The sequence below is a fragment of the Bos taurus genome, chromosome 29 (genome assembly GCF_002263795.3).
Source record: "Bos taurus isolate L1 Dominette 01449 registration number 42190680 breed Hereford chromosome 29, ARS-UCD2.0, whole genome shotgun sequence".
In the NCBI taxonomy this organism is placed as follows: domain Eukaryota; kingdom Metazoa; phylum Chordata; class Mammalia; order Artiodactyla; family Bovidae; genus Bos; species Bos taurus.
This window is the reverse complement of record NC_037356.1, coordinates 8375989-8398069: the sequence shown is the minus strand read 5'-3', so window position 1 is coordinate 8398069 and position 22081 is coordinate 8375989. Positions and strand designations below refer to the sequence as shown.

At 37.8% G+C, this 22081-nt stretch overlaps 1 protein-coding gene across 2 annotated transcripts in view; it reads left to right on the top strand.

Moving 5' to 3' along the window:
- The window catches only part of TMEM135 (transmembrane protein 135), a 303343-nt gene that overhangs the window by 142128 nt on the left and 139134 nt on the right, over nucleotides 1-22081 (top strand). The window contains 1 exon segment of one of the 2 annotated variants that reach the window (NM_001035348.1): nucleotides 6563-6628. The exons of the other annotated variant lie outside the window; for it this stretch is intronic. Coding sequence (NP_001030425.1) covers nucleotides 6563-6628 — 66 coding nt within the window. 2 annotated transcript variants of the gene reach the window in all.

Sequence of the window (22081 nt, the reverse complement as noted above, 5' to 3'; positions counted from 1 at the left end):
TCTTTTTGTTCTGTAGAATGGATTATTTTTATCTGTTTATCATCAAGTTTCACTGATTCTTTCCTCTTTCATCTTCATTCTGCTCTTGAGTTCCCATCTACTAAATTTATTTCAGATATTTTATTTTTCAGTTCCAATAATTCCATTTATTTTCAATTTCCGTTTCTCTGCTGAGAACTTCTCTTTCCATCCATTTCAAGTGTGTTTAACCTTACCTCATGAAACACGGTTATTATAGCTTCTTTCCTAGTCCTTTCTGGTAATTTCAGCATCTGATTGTTTTTGAGAAGGGGTCAAGATTTTTGTATTTTGCAGGTTGAGTAATTTTGGATTGCTTCTGGGTATTTTGAATATAATGCTGTGAGATTCTGGGTTGTGTTAAAATGCTCTAGAGAGTGATAATTTTTTAAACATTTATTTTTATTTTATTTTTTAATATAAATTTATTTTTTAATTGGAGGCTAATTACTTTACAATATTGTATTGGTTTTGCCATACATTTACATGAATCCGCCATGCGTGTACATGTGTTCCCCATCCTGAGTCCCCCTCCCCATCCCATCCCTCTGGATCATCCCAGTGCCCCAGCCCCGAGCACTCTGTATCATACATCGAACCTGGACTGACGCTTCGTTTCACATATGATAATATACCTGTTTCAATGCCATTTTTATTTTTATTTATTTGTTAATCATTATTTTTTACTTTGGTAGTTAGCAGTCACCTGTTAGATTTAGACTGCAAGTTCTGTCTCATCTCCAGTGGGCAGGAGTTCCAATGTTAGTTGCTTTGTTAGTTAGTTCCAATATTAGTTCTTGTGCTGCTTTGTGGCTGTCCTGGCTCTGTGCCCCTCATGGGCTGTGCGAAGAATTGGGTGGTAGTTTTAATTGTAGTTTTCCCCTCAAAGCCTTTGCTTTGCTACTTAGGTCTGTTCCATGCATCAGCTGATGGGGAGTGAGCTCTGTATTTTTGCTACTTCAAACACAGATTTGATTAAGGGATTCCCTTTTGTAGCTCTTCTTTCTGGGATTACCTCTTTAGTTTCTGCTTCACTGGGTCTCCTCTTCATGGTCCTCTGGCCAGAAAGACAGATTGCTCTCAGAGCTCTAGCTGTCTGCTCTGCTGTCTCAGCTGCACTCACTGACCAGGGTCTGCTGTTGGGAGAAAATGAATAGAAAAAAAGAGTGGAAAAAAAAAATAGTGAGGATTCTTCCTCTCTTCTTTGGACTACAAGTGTCCCCTTTCCATAAGCCTTGCCTAGAAAAACAGAGTTGATTTTGTAGCTTTAACTACCTGCACTGGTGCTGCTTCATCGTATAATTGGGACCTGTCCTTGGGGGCAGAGTCAAGAGGAAAAAAGAAGATACCTCCTGTCCACCCCTGCCCCTGCCCCACCAAGCTAGAAATTAATTCCCTACACATTCTCTGCTTGACTCGAGCCCCTCTTCCCTATTTCCTGGCTAGACAGACAGAGTTCCTGTCAGAGCTTTTGCTCCCTGGACTGTAGCTGCTGCAGTGCAAGGGCCCTGAGGTTATGAACTGTAATTTGTGAGCCAGAAAGCGGTGGGCTGTAGGCAGCTGCCTGGAGGGAAGAGTATGAGAAAGGTTTGGGGACTTCATAAAGGTCTTGGTTGCTAAGCTAATGCCTTTGTGTATTTTGAAGGTATATGACTAGATTTTTGTCATGCTGTGATTCTTTAGTTAGGAGCAGATAGCTAATAGGGCTTCCCTCATAGCTCAGTTGGTAAAGAATCTGCCTGCAATGCAGGAGACCCCCGTTCAATGCCTGATAGGGAAGATTCACTGGAGAAGGGATAGACTACCCACTCCAGTATTCTTGGGCTTCCGTTGTAGCTTATTGAGGAATCTGTATGCAGGTCAGGAAGCAACAGTTAGAACTGGACATGGAACAACAGACTGGTTCCAAATCGGGAAAGGAGTACATCAAGGCTATGTATTGTCACCCTGCTTATTGAACTTTCATGCAGAGTATATCATGTGAAATGCCAGACTGGATGAAGCACAAGCTGGAATCAGGATTGCCAGGAGAAATATCAATAACCTCAGATATGCAGATGACACTGCCCTTACGGCAGAAAGTGAAGAAGAACTAAAGAGCTTCTTGATGAAAGTGAAAGAGGAGAGTGAAAAAGTTGGCTTAAAGCTCAACATTCAGAAAACTAAGATCATGGCACCCGGTCCCATCACTTCATGGCAAATAGATGGGTCAACCAGTGGAACTAGTGGCTGACTTTATTTTTGGGGGCTCCAAAATCACTGTAGATGGTGATTGCAGCCATGAAATTAGAAGATTCTTGGTCCTTGAAAGGATAGTTATGACCAGCCTAGACAGCATATTAAAAAGCAGAGACATTACTTTGCCAATAAAGGTCCATCTAGTCAAAGTTCTGGTTTTTCCAGTAGTCATGTATGGATGTGAGAGTTGAGCTATAGAGAAAGCTGAGCACTGAAGAATTGATGCTTTTAAACTGTGGTGTTGGATAAGACTCTTGAGAGTCCATCGGACTGCAAGGAGATCCAGCCAGTCAATCCTAAAGGAAATCAGTCCTGGATATTCAATGGAAGGACTGATGCTCAAGCTGAAACTCCAGTACTTTGGCTGCCTGATGCAAAGAACTGACTTATTGGAAAAGACCCTGATGCTGGGAAAGATTGAAGGCAGGAGGAGAATGGGACGACAAAGGATGAGAGGTTGGATGGCATCATCAACTCAATGGACATGAGTTTGGGTGGACTCTGGGAGTTGGTGGTAGACAGGGAGGCCTGGGGTGCTGTGGTCCATGGGGTCGCAAAGAGTTGGACATGACTGAGCTTCTGAACTGAACTGAACTGAGATAACTAATGCTCAGTTTTCCTATTTTTCACTTTATATTTTTATCATCATAAAGAAGGAAAGCAGCTGGTGCTTAAAAGCTTCAGTATTTAAATCTCTTTTTCTTCTGTAGCCAGGATAAACAGCTGGGGAATGACTATTGCATATTATTTCTTTTGCTAAATTAATCTTTTTGAAATAATGTAAGTTTTCTTTATTTCCTGTTGTCTTGTCAAGAATGTTAGTATAAATAAATAGCCATATGGCATAATGTGCTAATTGTGGTTTACTGTTTTATACAGTACATTTTTAATTCCCATCTGATGTAGTTTTTAGTTGTATTTTTAACTGTAAATTATGACCACTTTTTAAGGCAGAATTGGAATTTTGTATTTCCTTTAGGATATTAATAGTAATAAAATCACCTATTGAACACTTATAATTTTCCTTGAGTTCCATACTGTTGTTATCCTGATTTTGTTAATCATGAAGTTGCACTCAAAGAAATAAATTGCTTGTTTGTATCACACATCTTACAAATAGCAAAGCTAGATTTTGAACTGAACAGCCTGTTTCTAAAACCTGCTTTCTTAATCTTTATGTTATGTTTTTTTTTTAAGGCCCTGGAAATACATAAAAATGAGTGTTTTATCAAACATCTTTTCATTTCACGAAGTCCTAAAGTAGACCCTGGATTCACTATTTTACCTTTATGTAGCTCTTTACTGAGCTTTTCACATACATTAACATAACCACTAACCAACACAGGAAAACAGGCTGATATTGGCTGTCACCTTTTTATAGAGGTCTTATTTACTATCTTGGCAACCTGTCTGCAGCTTACCAAGATAGTAAATACTGGGAATAAGATAACTAGAATTCTAGTTGCTTGACTAATAGGAAGTAAATATAGGAAATAAATATATGCTAAATACAGCTTTTGTATTTATATGTATAAACTGCACATTAATTTAACCATTGAAGTCTTTCTATAATATGATGATTTTCAAAGCGAAGCCTATTAAGTATATATTTCTTGTTAAGATGACTTACTTTGTGTTGATAAAATGAATTAAAATGCATTGGACTATAAGAACATGAGTCTTTGTTGAATTTTGATTATTTTCACATTGGGAGCCATTCAGTGTAGTATTGCTTGTCCTATAATATTTTACACTGTTCCAAAATTCTGTTTTAAATCTAGTTTATCTTCTAGTGTATAAAAATTGTTACTTTTACTTTTCCCTTTTTCCTTTTACTGTTAGCAAATGGTATATGTGCATGACAGAATATTAGAAAAGATCCTTCTGGATCTTTCTTTGGCTTGTGCACGTGCACACACATGCACACACACACATACACACGTATACCCACATACCCAAACACAAGGATCCATTCTTCAACTTTGCATTTCTTCCGTCTAGATTTCATGTCCCTGTGTTGCTTTATCCAACACGTTTCCTAAAAGCAGTCTCTTTTGCAAACCTATTTTTAACGGAGAGCCTATAGATGTTTTTTCTCTCTGCCACTGACAAATGTTTAATGAATGTTTTTAGTATTAATCATTTTAATTAATTTTAGTATTAATCAAAACTCGAAGAGAGGGAAATTTCAATGAAGAATTTGTTAGTGGTAAATTTACAGGTGCTGAGAATTAGCCCTGTATCTCATTGTTTCGGACACTTGTTAGTCATTGTTTGGGTACAAGTAAATTAAACGCAGTCTCTTTAGTAGAGGTCAAAAGAATGTTGTCCACTCCAGTGCTTTCCTATAGAATCAAAGGAAGTTGAGCTGAATTGACAGAGAGCTATCAGAATGAGACGTTCTTAACAATGTTGGTGGGAAGAGCTCAGGAAATAAATCAATTTAGTTGGAAACAAAAGATTGAATTTAGTGTTCTTTCTCTATTGGAGAAAGTGCAAAAGGATAATTAAATCTTCAAACTGCCTCAGGTTTGTGAGTCACAAAAGAGTAAAGAAGTTTGATGTGGTTTAGGGGAGAAGTTGTGTATTTTATCCCAAGTGCTTGCTGCCTCTGCCTTTCTCCTTTTGCTTCTCAAATATATACAGTAACTAACCTGACCTGGATGAGGCCTGTTAATCACATCACTAGATTAAATAAGGTTTTCAAAAGAAACAGGAAGATGGAAGATGTAATTTAGTGTACATATGATTAAGAATGGAAAAAAATTACAATGTACTATTGGTAAATTTTTTCTTTTAATAAAAATGTCTGTAAATCTTTCAACATCTAGTTGTGTATGCGTTTGTAAAAATCTCTCATAGCAAAGTCATTCATTTATCGCTTGTTTTTTGTTTGTGTGTATGGATAACCCTTCTTCCTCCCTATTAGTGGCCTATTTTAATTCTCTCTGAGTTATGGATTGAAATTATGTTCATGTTGTGCTGAATTCACAAATTTAGTAGTGTTTGTCCAGTTCTCCCAGTACCATTTGCTAAAAAGACTGTCCTTTCTCCATTGAATGGTCTCAGTACTTTTCTTGAACATCATTAGACTGTTTATAAAGTTTGTTTTCAGTTTCTCGCTTCTATTTCATTGGCCTATACATATCTGTATGATTACTGTAGCTTTAAAGTAAGTTTTGAAATTGGAAGGTGTGAGTCCTCCAGCTTTGCTCCTCTTTTTCAAAATTATTTTGGCTGTTGGGGTCTTTGGGGTTGCATGTGAATTTTAGGATGGATTTTTGTATTTATGTAAAGAAATCATTGGAATTTTGATAGGAATAACATTGACTCTATAGGTCATTTTGTATAGTATTGATATCTTAACAATATTATGTCTTTTAATTGATGAACACAGGTTGTCTTTCCATTTATTTATATTTTTAGCTCTCTGGGCAGTGTTTTTTAGTTTTCAGTGAATAAGTCTTCTGCTTCTTTGGTTAAATTTATTCCTATGTCTTTAAAAATTTTTTTGATACTGTTATAAACAAATTCTTAGTTTCCTTTTAGGAGTGTTCATTGTTAGTGTATAGAAAGCATTGTCTTTTCAGATGCTATTTAATACACGACATCACAGAATTACTTAGTTTTCTGTCAGTATTTCAGTACTAATCTAGTGATTTGGACTGGTGTTTGTATACCAATCAGAATAAATGGTAATTTCTGAATTGAATTCAAGTTCTAAGTTTTTATTTAATCTTTGTTAACCAAACTAAGTTTTATAGTTATTTAAGTGTTTTAATTTGAAACTATAGATGTGAAATGATAATAGCAGATCAAAATAACCTTTGAAACATTGCAGTTTGAGCTTTTTATAACATTAAAATATTCTCAAAATGATTTTTTTATTTGGAGAAGGCAATGGCACTCCACTCCAGTACTCTTGCCTGGAAAATCCCATGGATGGAGGGGCTTGGTGGGCTGCAGTCCATGGGGTCGCTAGGAGTCGGACACAACTGAGCGACTTCACTTTCACTTTTCACTTTCATGCATTGGAGAAGGAAATGGCAACCCACTCCAGCGTTCTTGCCTGGAGAATCCCAGGGACGGGGGAGCCTAGTGGGGTGCCATCTATGGGGTCGCACAGAGTCGGACACGACTGAAGTGACTTAGCAGCAGCATAAAGCTTATTATACCTTATTCATGCTTCTTTAGAAGTTCCTGAAAAATGTAATATTGAGTGTTTTGCATTTTGGTGTTGAAATGTACAGCTGAACACAGATTAAAGATGATATATCTTTGCTTTTTTTTTCTTTTAAATTCACAGGCCACAGAAACACTATTTAGAATGGGTGTAGCAAGAGGAGTCATCACAACATTAAGAAATGGAGAAGTAAGATGAGAATTTTTATATACTTATTAGTTCTTAATTCATAGTGTTTTTTAAATTAATATAACAAATTGAAAATATCTGAAGTACATAATACTGAGTGAATCTGACCTACAAATCGATTTCAGTTAAGTCATATTAGAACCTAGTCTTGAGTTGAATATAAATTGCTGAACCTTTTAATCTTTGGTTACCAATTGTTTTTACTCTTAAAAGAAAATGACATTTAATAATAACTTCTTCAAATGCGTATATATTTATTGAAAATAGCCCCATACTTCTTTCTTTCTGTTTTATATTCTACAATCGTGATACTTCTTTCTTAACATAAAATAATTTGAAATGTTAGTATTTATCGCAGAAGGAGGGTAGAGGGGGGGAGAGAAATGGAGTTTAGTCTGTCCTTTCTTGTAGTTGAGGCTCAACCAAGAGTCTAAGTTTAGATTTTTCTAAATGCTCCTACCAATTCTTAAAAAAATCTAGTACCTGAAATAAATTGTCATTACCAAATTATTACTGGTTCCATTACCACTCTGTCTGCTTTTTCTTTATTCACTTCCTTACTAAGATATCTTTAGGTTGAGGTTGAATATAATGTCACATTGCCATGTTCCCTTTTGTATTCTACTAGCAAATACTTATGGATAAAATATGGTGCTTTCTTTTTATTCTGGAATTAAGTTCTATGTAATTTAATGTAATATATGTAATTTGACACCTTAAACATTTAATAGTGGAAGTGAGTAAATATCTAAGGAGTTAACTGGAACTATTATTGTGTGATATAAAATTTATCAGTCAGTAGATATATCAGTGTGTTAGGTGAAAATGTACAGTCATTTGGAAACTATATGCCTTTAAATGTTTAATTGTATGTATATTGGCAAATTACTTTGGTATTGATTTGTAATACATACTTTGTCTATGAAAAATACTTAATTCATCTCTTTGTATTCTCAACAAACTAAAGTCTGTGTTGCCATTTTGAGAGAAAAACATATTGCATTAATAAAGTTGGGCATATTTATCTGCCTAAAATTTGTCAGTATAAATTTTAGGTTTTAGTAATTACTATGATTCTTTTAATGGGAGTTATCAGTGATCTTTTGAACTTTATCTTTATAAAAAGTTTGGGAAAGTAAATATATGTAAGAGAGTTTTATAAGTATTCTTCTGAGCATATCAACACATATTACACATGTATATATTTTACTTTATGGAGAGGAAGTAGTTAAATCAGCTTGCTTCTGATTCATTCCTCCCCCAGTTACTGAAGATTGTAACTGAAGATTGTAAGAGTAATACCTGGTTAACAGGTAATAATTAGGACAAAATTTTTAAGCCCTCTCTTGGACATTTTTTCTTGCATTTTAAGATCTCTGAAAATGGAATATGTCTTCTAATCAGTGACACCTCATAGTCACCATTTACTATTTTTCACATCTTAACACCTCTAAAATTAAGTCTATGATATTTTAGAATTGATAAAATATGATAATATTCTGTAGATTAAAAAAATACAGAGTGATGCATAGTGAGTATTCAGTAAATGGTAGCTGGGATAGGCTACAAATTAGTTTTAAATATTTAACTTTGGGAAGTAAACAATTAAGACAAAGGAAAACAAAGAAATTATTGAATATGTGTATATGCAAGTGGCATAGATATTTTTGGACATGGTAGGCTAAGTGCTACGAGAATAGATGATGTAATGTGGTTCTTGCCTCTAGGGGAGCTTACTCTCTGGTGGGGGAAACAGTGGCATCAATACATGGGAAAAAACCTGAAAAAGAGTAGAAGTGTTTAGTTAAGGTTGAGTCTGGAAGTAACTAGAGTCCGAGTCCAGATTCCACTTGCATGCAAACCTAGTCACTTGAGTTGCGTCTGACTTTTTACAACCCTATGGACTGTAGCCTGCCAGGCTCCTCTGTCCATGGGCATTCTCCAGGCAAGAATACTGGAGTGGATTGCCATGCCCTCCTCCAGGGGATCTTCCCGCCAGGGATAGAACCAATGTCTCTTATGTCTCCTGCATTGGCAGGCAAGTTCTTTATCACTTGCGCCATCTGGGACTGTGCTAAATTTTAGTGTCTGGTCAATAATAGAGAATTACTTTGGAGGTAGGAGATAAACTAAAAGTTTTTGGTCTACTTAAAGCAGAAGCTGCTGCTGCTAAGTCACTTCAGTTGTGTCCGACTCTGTGTGACCCCATAGACAGCAGCCCACCAGGCTCCCCCGTCCCTGGGATTCTCCAGGCAAGAACACTGGAGTGGGTTGCCATTTCTTTCTCCAATGCATAAAAGTGAAAAGTCAAAATGAAGTCGCTCAGTCGTGTCCGACTCTTCGTGACTCCATGGACTGCAGCCCACCAGGCTCCTCCATCCATGGGATTTTCCAGGCAAGAGTACTGGAGTGGGGTACCATTTACCATGTATATATTATTAGAAAACTTATGGCATGCTAAGGGAGGAGGTTAGTAAGGAGCTTACTTGTTCTAGGGTAGTTGGAAAATTGTTTTAGCTCATTACTGTGAAAATATTTGTTGAGTAGGGATTAATAAGTAACTTCATGACAATGATATCAGGTAGGAGGAATAAAGACTGGTGTATCAAAATTACAAAGATAGTAGTCTTTAAATAAATTTGTGATTTGAATGCTTGATGACACTGAGCTTTGCTTATCTCTTGTGTACCCTTCCCTTTGGTGGTGGTGGTTTAGTTGCTAAGTTGTATCCAACTTTCTGTGACCCTATGGACTGTAGTTCACCAGGGCTCCTCTTTCTGTGGGATTTCCCAGGCAAGAAAACTGGCATAGGTTGCCATTTCCTTTTCCAGGAGATCTTGCTGACCCAGGGATTGCACCCACATCTCCTACATTGCAGGTGGATTCTTTACCACTGATCCACCAGAGAAGCCCTGCCCTTCCCTGAATTCTGACTTGAAGCCTATGTTTTGTCTGCCTATTGAACATTTCTACTTGCATATTTTAAGAAATGTTGAGACCAGAAAACATGATTCCTTTCTTTGAAAGTAAGAAGGTAATTTTTGAAGGGGTTTGTAATTTTTTCTCTAAGTTATAATGAATCATTAGAGAATTTAAGTAAATGAATGACATATTATCCTTTTAAATCTTCATCACAACTCTGCAAGGGAGAAATATGCCCATTTTATAGATAAACCAAGTCTCAGGGAAGTTAAACATTTTGCCTATGATCAAACAACTGGGAGATGGGAGTCCTGAGATGTGAACCCCAGTGTGTTTCCAAAACCCATTCATTCCACTATATAATATAATCTCCCTCAGTGTATTTACTTACTTAGAGTTTTCTATTTATTCAATTGTCCTATAGTTTGACAGTTGAAAAATAGCTCTAGCTCAATAGCTAAGACCTCTGAGATTATGTAATTAGCCATATATTTAATTATCACGCTTACCTTTTCATATGTGTAGTGAAATATATGGCTTAAAATGAAGAGAAAAAAATAGTGACCCTTCACAATTCTGTTTTGTCACTGAATGCCTAACCATATTGATGTGTTCTTTGTACAGTCCTGTGTATGGGCTAGCCGGATTTTTGTATTTTGATTAAATTGCATAAAAATGCTATAAAGCAGGTAATTTGGGGGAGTAGAATTTTGTACTGTGTTTATTTGGAAGGCTAACTTGTAAAATTATCACAATCAAAAATAGTTTTTAAATGTACTTGACTCAAAAATTTTAGTTTTAAAACTTTTTCAAGAAAGGGATAATCGTATTTTCAGCCTTATGTATAGGATGAAACAAGTTGTTTAAAACAAAAAAAGATAAAATTGCTCTCTTAAATTTATATATTTCAAGAGTTATATACTGTTATATAACTTGAACCTGAATAATTCAGAAATTAGTGTTTTTTCATTAGGTTGTTCTTTATTCAGGAGCTTACCTGGTATTTCAACTGGTAAAGCATCCGCCTGCCATTCAGGAGATCAGATCAGATCAGATCAGTCGCTCAATTGTGTCCGACTCTTTGCGACCCCATGAATCGCAGCACGCCAGGCCTCCCTGTCCATCACCAACTCCCAGAGTTCACTCAGACTCATGTCCATCAAGTCAGTGATGCCATCCAGCCATCTCATCCTCTGTCGTCCCCTTCTCCTCCTGCCCCCAATCCCTCCCAGCATCAGGGTCTTTTCCAATGAGTCAACTCTTCGCATGAGGTTGCCAAAGTACTGGAGTTTCAGCTTCAGCATCATTCCTTCCAAAGAAATCCCAGGGCTAATCTCCTTCAGAATGGACTGGTTGGATCTCCTTGCAGTCCAAGGGACTCGCAAGGGTCTTCTTCAGCACCACAGTTCAAAAGCATCAATTCTTCGGTGCTCAGCCTTCTTCACAGTCCAACTCTCACATCCATACATGACCGCAGGAAAAACCATAGCCTTGACTAGACAGGCCTTTGTTGGCACAGTAATGTCTCTGCTTTTGAATATGCTGTCTAGGTTGGTCATAACTTTCCTTCCAAGGAGTAAGCGCCTTTTAATTTCATGGCTGCAGTCACCATCTGCAGTGATTTTGGAGCCCAGAAAAATAAAGTCTGACACTGTTTTCACTGTTTCCCCATCTATTTCCCATGAAGTGGTGGGACCGGATGCCATGATCTTCTTTTTCTGAATATTGAGCTTTAAGCCAACTTTTTCACTCTCCACTTTCACTTTCATCAAGAGGCTTTTTAGTTCGTCTTCACTTCCTGCCATAAGGGTGGTATCATCTGTATATCTGAGGTTATTGATATTTCTCCCGGCAATCTTGATTCCAGCTTGTGTTTCTTCCAGTCCAGCGTTTCTCATGATGTACTCTGCATATAAGTTAAATAAACAGGGTGACAATATACAGCCTTGACGAACTCCTTTTCCTATTTGGAACCAGTCTGTTGTTCCATATCCAGTTCTAACTGTTGCTTCCTGACCTGCATACAGATTTCTCAAGAGGCAGGTCAGGTGGTCTGGTATTCCCATCTCTTTCAGAATTTTCCACAGTTTATTGTGATCCACACAGTCAAAGGCTTTGGCATAGTCAATCAAGCAGAAATAGATGTTTTTCTGGAACTCTCTTGCTTTTTCTATGATCCAGCAGATGTTGGCAATTTGATCTCTGGTTCCTCTGCGTTTTCTAAAAGTAGCTTGAACATCAGGAAGTTCACAGTTCACATATTGCTGAAGCCTGGCTTGGAGAATTTTGAGCATTACTTTACTAGCGTGTGAGATGAGTGCAATTGTGTGGTAGTTTGAGCATTCTTTGGCATTGCCTTTCTTTGGGATTGGAATGAAAACTGACCTTTTCCAGTCCTGTGGCCACTGCTGAGTTTTCCAATTTGCTGGCATATTGAGTGCAGCACTTTCACAGCATCATCTTTCAGGATTTGGAATAGCTCAACTGGAATTCCATCACCTCCACTAGCTTTGTTCGTAGTGATGCTTTCTAAGGCCCACTTGACTTCACATTCCAGGATGTCTGGCTCTAGGTGAGTGCTCACACCATCATGATTATCTGGGTCGTGCAGATCTTTTTTGTACAGTTCTTCTGTGTATTCTTGCCATCTCTTCTTAATATCTTCTGCTTCTGTTAGGTCCATACCATTTCTGTCCTTTATTGAGCCCATCTTTGCATGAAATGTTCCCTTGGTATCTCTGATTTTCTTGAAGAGGTCTGTAGTCTTTCCCATTCTGTTGTTTTCCTCTATGTCTTTGCATTGATCGCTGAAGAAGGCTTTCTTATCTCTTCTTGCTATTCTTTGGAACTCTGCATTCAGATGTTTGTATGTTTCCTTTTCTCCTTTGCTTTTCGCTTCTCTTCTTTTCACAGCTATTTGTAAGTCCTCCCCAGACAGCCATTTTGCTTTTTTGCATTTCTTTTCCATGGGGATGGTCTTGATCCCTGTCTCCTGTACAATGTTACGGACCTCATTCCATTGTTCAGCAGGCACTCTGTCTATCAGATCTAGGCCCTTAAACCTATTTCTCACTTCCACTGTATAATCATAAGGGATTTGATTTAGGTCATACCTGAATGGTCTAGTGGTTTTCCCTACTTTCTTCAATTTAAGTCTGAATTTGGCAATAAGGAGTTCATGGTCTGAACCACAGTCAGCTCCCGGTCTTGTTTTTGCTGACTGTATAGAACTTCTCCATCTTTGGCTGCAAAGAGTATAATGAATCTGATTTCGGTGTTGACCATATGGTGATGTCCATATGTAGAGTCTTCTCTTGTGTTGTTGGAAGAGGGTGTTTGTTATGACCAGTGCATTTTCTTGCCAAAACTCTATTAGTCTTTGCCCTGCTTCATTCCATATTCCAAGGCCAAATTTGCCTGTTACTCCAGGTGTTTCTTGACTTCCTACTTTGGCATTCCAGTCCCCTATAAAGAAAAGGACATCTTTTTTTGGGTGTTAGTTCTAAAGACCCTGGTTCAATCCTGGGTCAGGAAGATCCCCTGGAGAAGGGTTAGCCTACCCACTCCAGTATTCTTGGGCTTCCCTGGTGGCTCAGCTGGTCAAGAATCCGCCTGTTATACGGGAGACCTGGATTCTATCTCTGGGTTGGGAAGATCTCCTCCAGAAGGGAAAGGCTACCCACTCCAGTACTGTGGCCTGGAGAATTCCATGGACTGTACAGTCCATGGGGTCTCAAAGATTCGGACACAACTGAGCGACTTTCACTTTATTCTTAATTCATAGTTTTAAAAGAGAGAAAAGTTAAGCAGTTCTTCACCATAGAAAGGTAGGATTTCAAACTCTAGGAGTTTAAAGACGTAAAGCCTTTATATTCTCTGTGTTAGCTGCCATTGTGTATCCACTGAATCACAGAGTATTATGTAATGAAGAAGTTAATGACTTCCTATAGTCAGCGGATTGATTTCATCTGTTACAGCTCTATTAACTTTAAAAAAATTTGCAAATTTCTAAAGTACAAACATATCTGTCTTCATTTTTCCAAAAAGTTTAGTGTTTCATATCTGTGTCTTTGTGTTAGAAAGACTGATAAATGGAAGGAGAAATAATCCTCGAAAGTATTTTTTCAGCAGCTTCTAATATTCCTGGCATTGTCTTCAGTTCAATTCAGTTGCTCAGTCGTGTCTGACTCTGTGACCCCATGAACCACAGCACGCCAGGCCTCCCTGTCCTTCACCAACTCCCAGAGTCCACCCAAACCGATGTCCATTGAGTCGGTGATGCCATCCAACCATCTCATCCTCTGTCGTCCCCTTCTCCTCCCGCCCTCAATCTTTCCTAGCATCAGGGTCTTTTCAGATGAGTCAGCTCTTCGCATCAGGTGGCCAAGGTATTGGAGTTTCAGCTTCAACATCAGTCCTTCCAATGAACACCCAGGGCTGATCTCCTTTAAGATGGACTGGTAGCATTGTTTTAGGTGCTTGCATTCCATCAGTAAGCAAAACAGACCAATATCCTTGTCTTTGGGGAGCTTGTATTCTAACCCATTGATACTTAGTTCTAATTATGGAAGAAGATTGAAAAGTACAAAGCAATGGGGGAAGTAATTATAATTGCAGAGCTTCAAAAGGAGGTATAACCAAGTATATGGTTTAAAAGCATGATCAGTTTAAATAATAAGGGAAGAAACAAGTAATTTGAGTAGGGTAAGTTAGTTCAGAAGATTCGTTAGAAGGCACATCTTAAATTGAGTGCTGAAGAAATTTATTAGCATCGCTGAAGAAGAAGAGGTCAAAAGGCGTTGCCAGTTAGGAGAAACAATATAAAAAGGGACATAGTTGAGAGTTAGGGAGAGATAATCTTGGTGTAGAATCAAAAAGGAAGGGAGGAGATCATGCTGTTGATGGAGAGAAACATTTGTTGAGTGCCTTTTCCAGGCAGTTTATAATTATTCAGCTCATTTATAGATTAAAACAACTTTTCATTTTAGATCTTTTTATCACCATTCTTTCCAAAGGAAATATTTGAGGTTTAAGAAGGAGTGTTTTACAAAAGTCACATTTCCCTGAGAATTTGCTATTTGAATGCTTATGATGATACTGATTAAGCTTGTGGTATAGTCAAGAGTTAGTACTTTTTCTTCCTCCCAAGTGGAGAAGGCAGCCTTGTGCGGCAGAAGAAGACTAGTCTGCTCGCCCCTAGGCCTGTTTCTCCTCCTGGCATTACTAGCTATGCGATCTTGGACAATTTAGTTACTTTCTCACAACTTCAAATTCACAACTTTGGAAAATGAGTTGATTAGATGATCCTTATGGTCCTATTTAGCTTTAACATTTTCTGCTTCCAGACACCTTTGTATAACCTTTCTTTTTTGTGGCTCTCAGCCTTGAGTATGTATGAGAATTGCCCAGGGAACTCTGTGAAACTGTAGGTCCATGGGCTTCATCCCCAAAGACTTTGTCAGTTAGATCTAACCTAGAGCTCTAGTACCTATATTTATTAAAACACTGATTTTTAAAGCTTAGCTACTAATATTAACTACTGTCTTAGAGAAGTATTTATCCATCTTACGGCTTCTGTGAATTCAGGGAATGTAAAATTTGAGTTAGACTAAACAGTTAAAGAACTAGGAAAGAAATTTGAGGGGTATTTAAATTTTTTTGTACATAAATAGAACACTGTAGCATGGTTTGTTGTTGTTTTGGAAAGGTGGATATGGGACTTGACACAGTATTTACTTTTGTCTTATGTTACTGTGTAGTATTAGGTATTTTGCATGTTTTATTAGAATGGAAACCTTTTTTTGCCTTTCTATGTGATTTTTTAAAAAGTCATATAGAATATTTAGTTTTAGTATAATTGCTGCAGTGCAGCCCTCAGTTTAAGATAAATATAATCATAAATACCTTTGTGGATTTATATCTATATAAATATTAGGGCTATATTATTCTAAAATCATAAAGTTTGTAAATACAATGATACATTTTTAAACAAAATTTTTTCATGCCTTAAGGAGTACTTGAAGAGTCTATAAAATATACATATTTATATTCACTCTTAGTCACAAAGTTAATTGATCATTAAGATATTAGATACATGTCCAACACTTGAATTATGTTAAAATTATACAATTTAATATAATACTTAAATCAAGTATTTTCTTAATATGAATGCAAATTCTTTATAAAAGGAAACCTAGAAGTAAACTTTTATTTATATTTTAAAAATTACATCTGTTTTTTTGCTTAATAAAATATATTTTTAAACTATTTCTCTTTTAATATCACCTCTGGAAATATATGCGCTTCCCTGGTAGCTCTGCAGTAAAGAATCCGTCTGCTAAGCGGGAGACGTTTGTTCGATTCCTGGGTCAGGAAGATCCTCTGGAGAAGGAAATAGCAACCCACTCCAGTATTCCTGCCTAGAAAATCCCATGGACAAAGGAGCCTGGTGGGCTACAGTCCATAGGGTCACAGAGAGTTGGACATGATCGCAGCAACTGAAACACAGGAAATATGTGTCTTTAATAAGCAGTGTATTAGTATTTCCAATAGTGAAGTTTCTGAAGCTAGTAGAGTGCCGGTACCTAGTGGCTTATAAAATTTAATCGGTGACAGTACTTACTGAGCGCATCTTAAAGGTAGATGTAACACGTGGCACTGGTACCAGATCTAGTGTTACTTCCCCTCCCTTTATTCCCTAAGTATTAATTGAGTGCCAGGCGCTATGCAAAGTGCTGGATTTTAACTATAAATAAGACTAATATGGTTTAAGCTCTCAGGAAACTTTACAGCCCCATGACTGTGTCCATAAACCTGTCACTTAGGACCTTGCCATGCAATGTCCCGTTGTCTTTGTTAAATAGGATTAAAAGCACCCACTCATGTCTTACTCTGTGAAAAATAGATTTATAAAGCAGCTAGTGTAATAATACAAAGTAAGCCTATTAGGAATTAGCCTGTATTAAATTATAGCTATTTATTGAGTTAAGTAGGATGATATATTTTCTACATTAACATGAGTATATGGGCATCTCTAACCGTTGGTAATGGGAGACAGATATTTTGGATCCATAGCTATGCCAATAGCTGCGAGCTTCCCTGGTGGCTCAGCAGTGAAGAATCCTGTCAAGGAAAATTGGACTATCTCTTCTATAACACCTTTGATTTATGTACTGTATTTTAATGGGAAGAAAATATGAAAATAAGTTTACACATCTGTTGCCATTGAAATATGCTCTTTGTTAACTTGACTAGCTTCCTGTCATATCCCCATATCACTAAGGGTGAAAAAAAAAATTCTGACCACTTTAGAGTGTCCCCAAATAATATTTTCAAGTTTATTGTTTTTCCTTTGGCAGGGATTTCCTCATTCTGCGCGTAGTGGTAAACCATGCAAATGCAGATGGACCTCGGTGTTCGTGGTTTCCACATCCGCGTATGTGTAGGGCTGACTGTACTAAGCTGTTCTATGTAAGGAACCCGAGCATCTGTGGATTTTGGCATCGGTGGCAGTTCTGGAGCCAGTCCCCTGTGGATGCTGACAGGTGACTGTAATCTACTAGAGTTTAGCCTAGAAAAGTTACTATGCTGTTTTTTCCTTTCAAGAAGCAAGTAGGGTATAGCTTAAAAAAAGCATATGGGAAAAATGGATAACACCCTGATAAGGAGAAAACAAATGTAGAAAAGGATATAGAGAGCAAGGTTAAGGCCTAGGGAGTGTTTATAATAAACAAGGTATATATAAAGAAGGCCCATTTCTGTCTCTTGATGAGGTGGGAAGAAATGAGTTTTGATTACAGGACAGAAAGTTGGAGATAACTGGAGTCATTAGTCATGATTTCAAGGTGGCAAAACATTAAAAGAGACTTCAAGGAGGTCTGGGGTTGGCTATATTGTTTGCTTTTACAAAGTTGTGTTTCTTAATAGCCATCAGTCTAGATGGTATAGATACTGAACTGCCAGGGGCAAAAGACGTGTCTGACTTCATTTTTTTCCCCCCACTTTTCCAATTCCATGAATCAAAACAACATGTTATATTTTGGCAGGTGCTTAGAAAATTTAGAATCCATGCCAGAATGGCATTGTAAAACACTGAGCTTCAGAATTTGTATTTGATTCTTGCTCTAATAGTTTATCCTTGTCACTATATTGAATTTAAATGGCTCACCATTTGTATGCTGTCACATTATTTCATATTCTTGGTGAACCAACAGTTTATTTGGAAAATTCTGATACAAAGAGGGCCATGGGCCAAGGTGAGGTTTTAATAATATCAGATCACAGTGTTTAAGCTTGGTGGCCTTGTCTATACCAACTCTGTATATGCCTTTCTATACTGAGATAATTATCGTTCAGAATGCCCTTATTTTCTTCATAATAGTAACTCTGCTTTTGATTTAAGTACAAAAATAAATGTGCCATAATTTTCTCCTTAAACAAAACAAACAATATCTGGACAATATCTGGCTAACTATGGAACACTTAGGTTTTATTTTTCAAAAATTGGAAGGGTTCTTAAGATAACATCAGTCTGTTTTGATCCTAATAGGAAGAGCTGTAGGCCAGGAAAGCAATTATTTCCACATGGGTAAGGCCAGTTCCAACTACCTCCCCCTGAACTTGCTCCCCCTAAACTACCTCCCCCTAAACTTGCCTACTTTGATTATATAGCTGTATGTGGTTGAGAGTATTAGCAAATGTAGGCTCTCTTTTGAAAATCAAGTCTTTAGATATACAGAAAATGTTTCTTTGTACTTCATATACCAAATGAATTTTGTGTGTAGTGTTGGGGTGAGTTTAGCAGCAAGTAACTTAAACATTTTGAATTTCCAAAAAATTTAATTTTTTATAAAAATGTCTGTCCAATTATAATTTTTACCATTTTGTTTGTACATCTATTTTTCTTTCTTTGTTTGACTCTTGGCTTTATCCTCAATAGATGAGTTTGCAATGTAAAGACAGTAAGGATGTGGCAGAACTTGAGATTTGTGTTAAATGGTGTGGTTGGTCTTTCTGGTGATCAGCCCAGATCCTAAAGCTATGAATCACTTCATTAGCATAACAGATACTTATACCACTCAGGAAATTCCAAGGATGTTTAAAGCTGTGTACCAGGAACAGGGAGCAAAGCACAGATATATTCTTTATTAAAGCTCAAATCCATAGATTTCCTTTTTCTGAAAGTTTCATATATATGGAATCATACAATATATGAGGCTTCCTAGGTATCACTACGGAGAAGGCAATGGCACCCCACTCCAGTGCTCTTGCCTGGAAAATCCCATGGACAGAGGAGCCTGGTAGGCTGCAGTCCATGGGGTCGCTAAGAGTCGGACACGACTGAAGCGACTTAGCAGCAGCAGCAGTAGCAGCAGGTATCACTAGCGGTAAAGAACCTGCCTGCCAATGCAGAAGACATAAGAGATGCAGGTTCGATCCCTGGGTCAGGAAGATTTCCTGGAGGAGGGCAGGTCAACCCACTTCAGAGTCTTGCCTGGAGAATCCCATGGACAGAGCAGCCTTGTGGGCTATCCATGGTCCAAGTTTCGCAAAGAGTCAGACACGACTGGAGTGACTTAGCATGCATGCACGCATGCACGCACACAATATACACTCTTTCGTGTCTGACTTCTTTCACTTAGCACGTTTTTGAGATTCATCCATAGTAGTTTTTCCTTTTCGTGACTGAGTAGTATTCCATTGTGTGGATAATATTTTGTTCATCTACTAACCAGCTAATGAACATCTGGACAGTTTCTAGTTTTTGGCTATTATGAATAATATTTCTGTGAGCATTTGCATAGAAGACTTGTGTGTTGACATATGTTTTAATGTCTCTTGGTTTGATACTGAGTGAAATTGCTCAGTCATATTAAAACCGTTTACCTTGGATAGGGAGTTGACCCATGTGCTATGGCTCAAACGAAGCCAAAACCCATGGTACCTGGTTTCAGGACCTAAAGAAAGAAGCTCAGGATCTTGATATCTCGTTGCAGAAAGAATTCAGTGAGAGACAAAGTGATAGGTAAGAAATGGGTTTATTCAGATTCAGAGAAAAGCACCCTCCACAGACAGAGTGTGGGCCATAGCAGAGGGAGAGTGTAGCCATGAAAATGTGACATGGTTAGTTTTTATGGGCTGGGTAATCTCATATGCTAATGATTGGGAGGATTATTCCAACTATTTTGGGAAAGGGGTGGAGATTTCCAGGAATCGGGCCACTGCCCACTCCTTGGTCTTTTGACAGTGCCTCAGAACTGTCGTGGTGCCTCTGAGAGTGTCATTTAGCTTTCTTATTGAGAATCAAGGTCTAGTGGAAGTTGACTTGTCTGCCATCTTGGACCCATTTGATTTTAATAGGTTTGTGTTGTGTCCTTGGGCTATGTCACTCTTTAAAAAGTTGTGCCCTGCCCCCTTCCCTCCTATTATAATAGGAGGAACTTTTAAAGAAAAAGTGGCTATATTATTTTACATTCCAAGTGGCAATGGACAGGAGGTCCAATTTGTCAACATCTTTGCCAGCATTTGGTATTACCAGTCTTTTTGATTATAGCCATTCTAGAAATATGTTGCTGTATCTCATTGTGGCTGTAATTTGCCTTTACCTAATGACTAATGGGCCTTCCCTGGTAGCTCAGTGGTAAAGAACCCACTTGCCAATGCAGGAGATGTGGGTTCAGTCGCTGGGTTGGGAGGATCTCCTGAAGAAGAAAATGGCATCTCACTGCAGTATTCGTACCTGGGATCTCATGGACAGAGGGGCTTGGTGGGCTACAGTCCATGGGGTTGTAAAAGAGTAGGACACAACCTAGCAACCAAACAACAGCAGTGACTGTTGGGAATCTCTCCATGTCCTTCTTAGTCACTGGTATATCTTTGATAAAATGTCTTTTAAAATCTTTTGCCAAGTTTTGTGTGTTTTGTTTCTCAAGTTGTAGGAGCTAATTTTTTTTTTTTTTTTGCAAACTTTAAACTTTTTTTATTTTGTATTGAGGTATAGCTGGTTAACAATGTTGTGGTAGTTTCAGGTGAACAGCAAAGGGACTCAGTCATACGTATACCTATAACCATTCTTCCCCAAACCCCTCTCCCATCCAGCCTGGCACATGACATTGAGCAGAGTTCCATGAGCTATACAACAGGTCCTTGTTGGTTATCCATCTTAAATATAGAAGTAGGTACATGACCTTCTCAAAGTCCCTAACTATCCCTTCTCCTCAGCAGCCATAAGTTCATTTCCTAAGTCTGTAAGTCTCTTTCTGTTTTGTAAGTAAGTTCACTTATATAATTTCTTTTTTAGAATCCACATATGAGGGATGTCATGATATTTCTCTCCTTTTCTATCTGACTCATCTAACACTCTAGTTCCATTCATGTTGCTGCAAATGGTATTATTTCACCTTTTTAATAGCTGAGTAGTATTCCATTGTATATATTTACCACATCTTCTTTATTCATTCCTCTGTTGATGGACATTTAGGTTGCTTCCTTGTCTTGGCTATTGTAGACAGGACTGCAGTGAACCTTGGGTTACATGGATTCTTTTGGATCATGTTTTTCTCTGGATATATGCCCAGGAGTGGGATTGAGGGGGTCATATGGTAGCTCTACTTTTAGTTTTTTAAAGGAACCTCCGTACTCTTCTCCATAATGGCTGTACCAATTTACATTCCCACCAATATAGTGTAAGAGGATTCCCTTCTCTCCATATCCTCTGTAGGAGGTGATTTAAAAAAAAAATTCTGGATACAAATGTATTAAATATATGACTTGAAAAAAAATTTTTTTTCCCCTAGTCTGTTGTCTGTCTTTCTATTGTTTAAGTGTGCTCTTCAAAAGGTCTGAATTTTGATTAGGTTTACTTTGTTGGGTTTTTTGGTATCATCACTTAAAAAATACATAACTTACAAAAGAAAGCTTTTGTAAGTTAACTGAGAGACTCCTATGTTTTCTTCTAAAAGTTTTATAATTTTTGGTTTTACGTTTAGATCTGTGATCCATTTTGAGTTGGCTTTTGTATACAGTGTGAGGCAAAGTTTTATCTATTTATATTGCGTATGGATATCCAGTTGTTCCAGCAGCATTTGCTGAAATAGCTGTTCTTTGCCTGTTGATTTGCTTTGACACCTTTGTCACAGATCAATTGACTGTGAATGTTAGGGATTTATTTCTGGAAATTTTGTGGTTCCAGTTCTCCTGAGATGGAGGAGGAAACACATTCTTGTCTCTCCCACTGATTACAACTAAAAACTCTGAACAGAACACATAGAGCTACCATGAGACCTCTGAAGAGTAAATAATCGCAGGAGGTGTAGGGAAGGAAGTCAAAACTGGGACTGGTGACTGATCAGCAGTGAGTTTCCTTTTCGCTCTCACCCACCATCCTCTGTCTCCTGGCTTGAACTCTAGGGAACCCCCTATTCTCGATCCCCACAATGGATCCAGCCAGAAAAAGCTCTAAGAGAAACCCCATCTTCCTCTGTGTATGGTCAGAGACCTGGAAAATAGGACTCTTACATACAGAAAATTCTG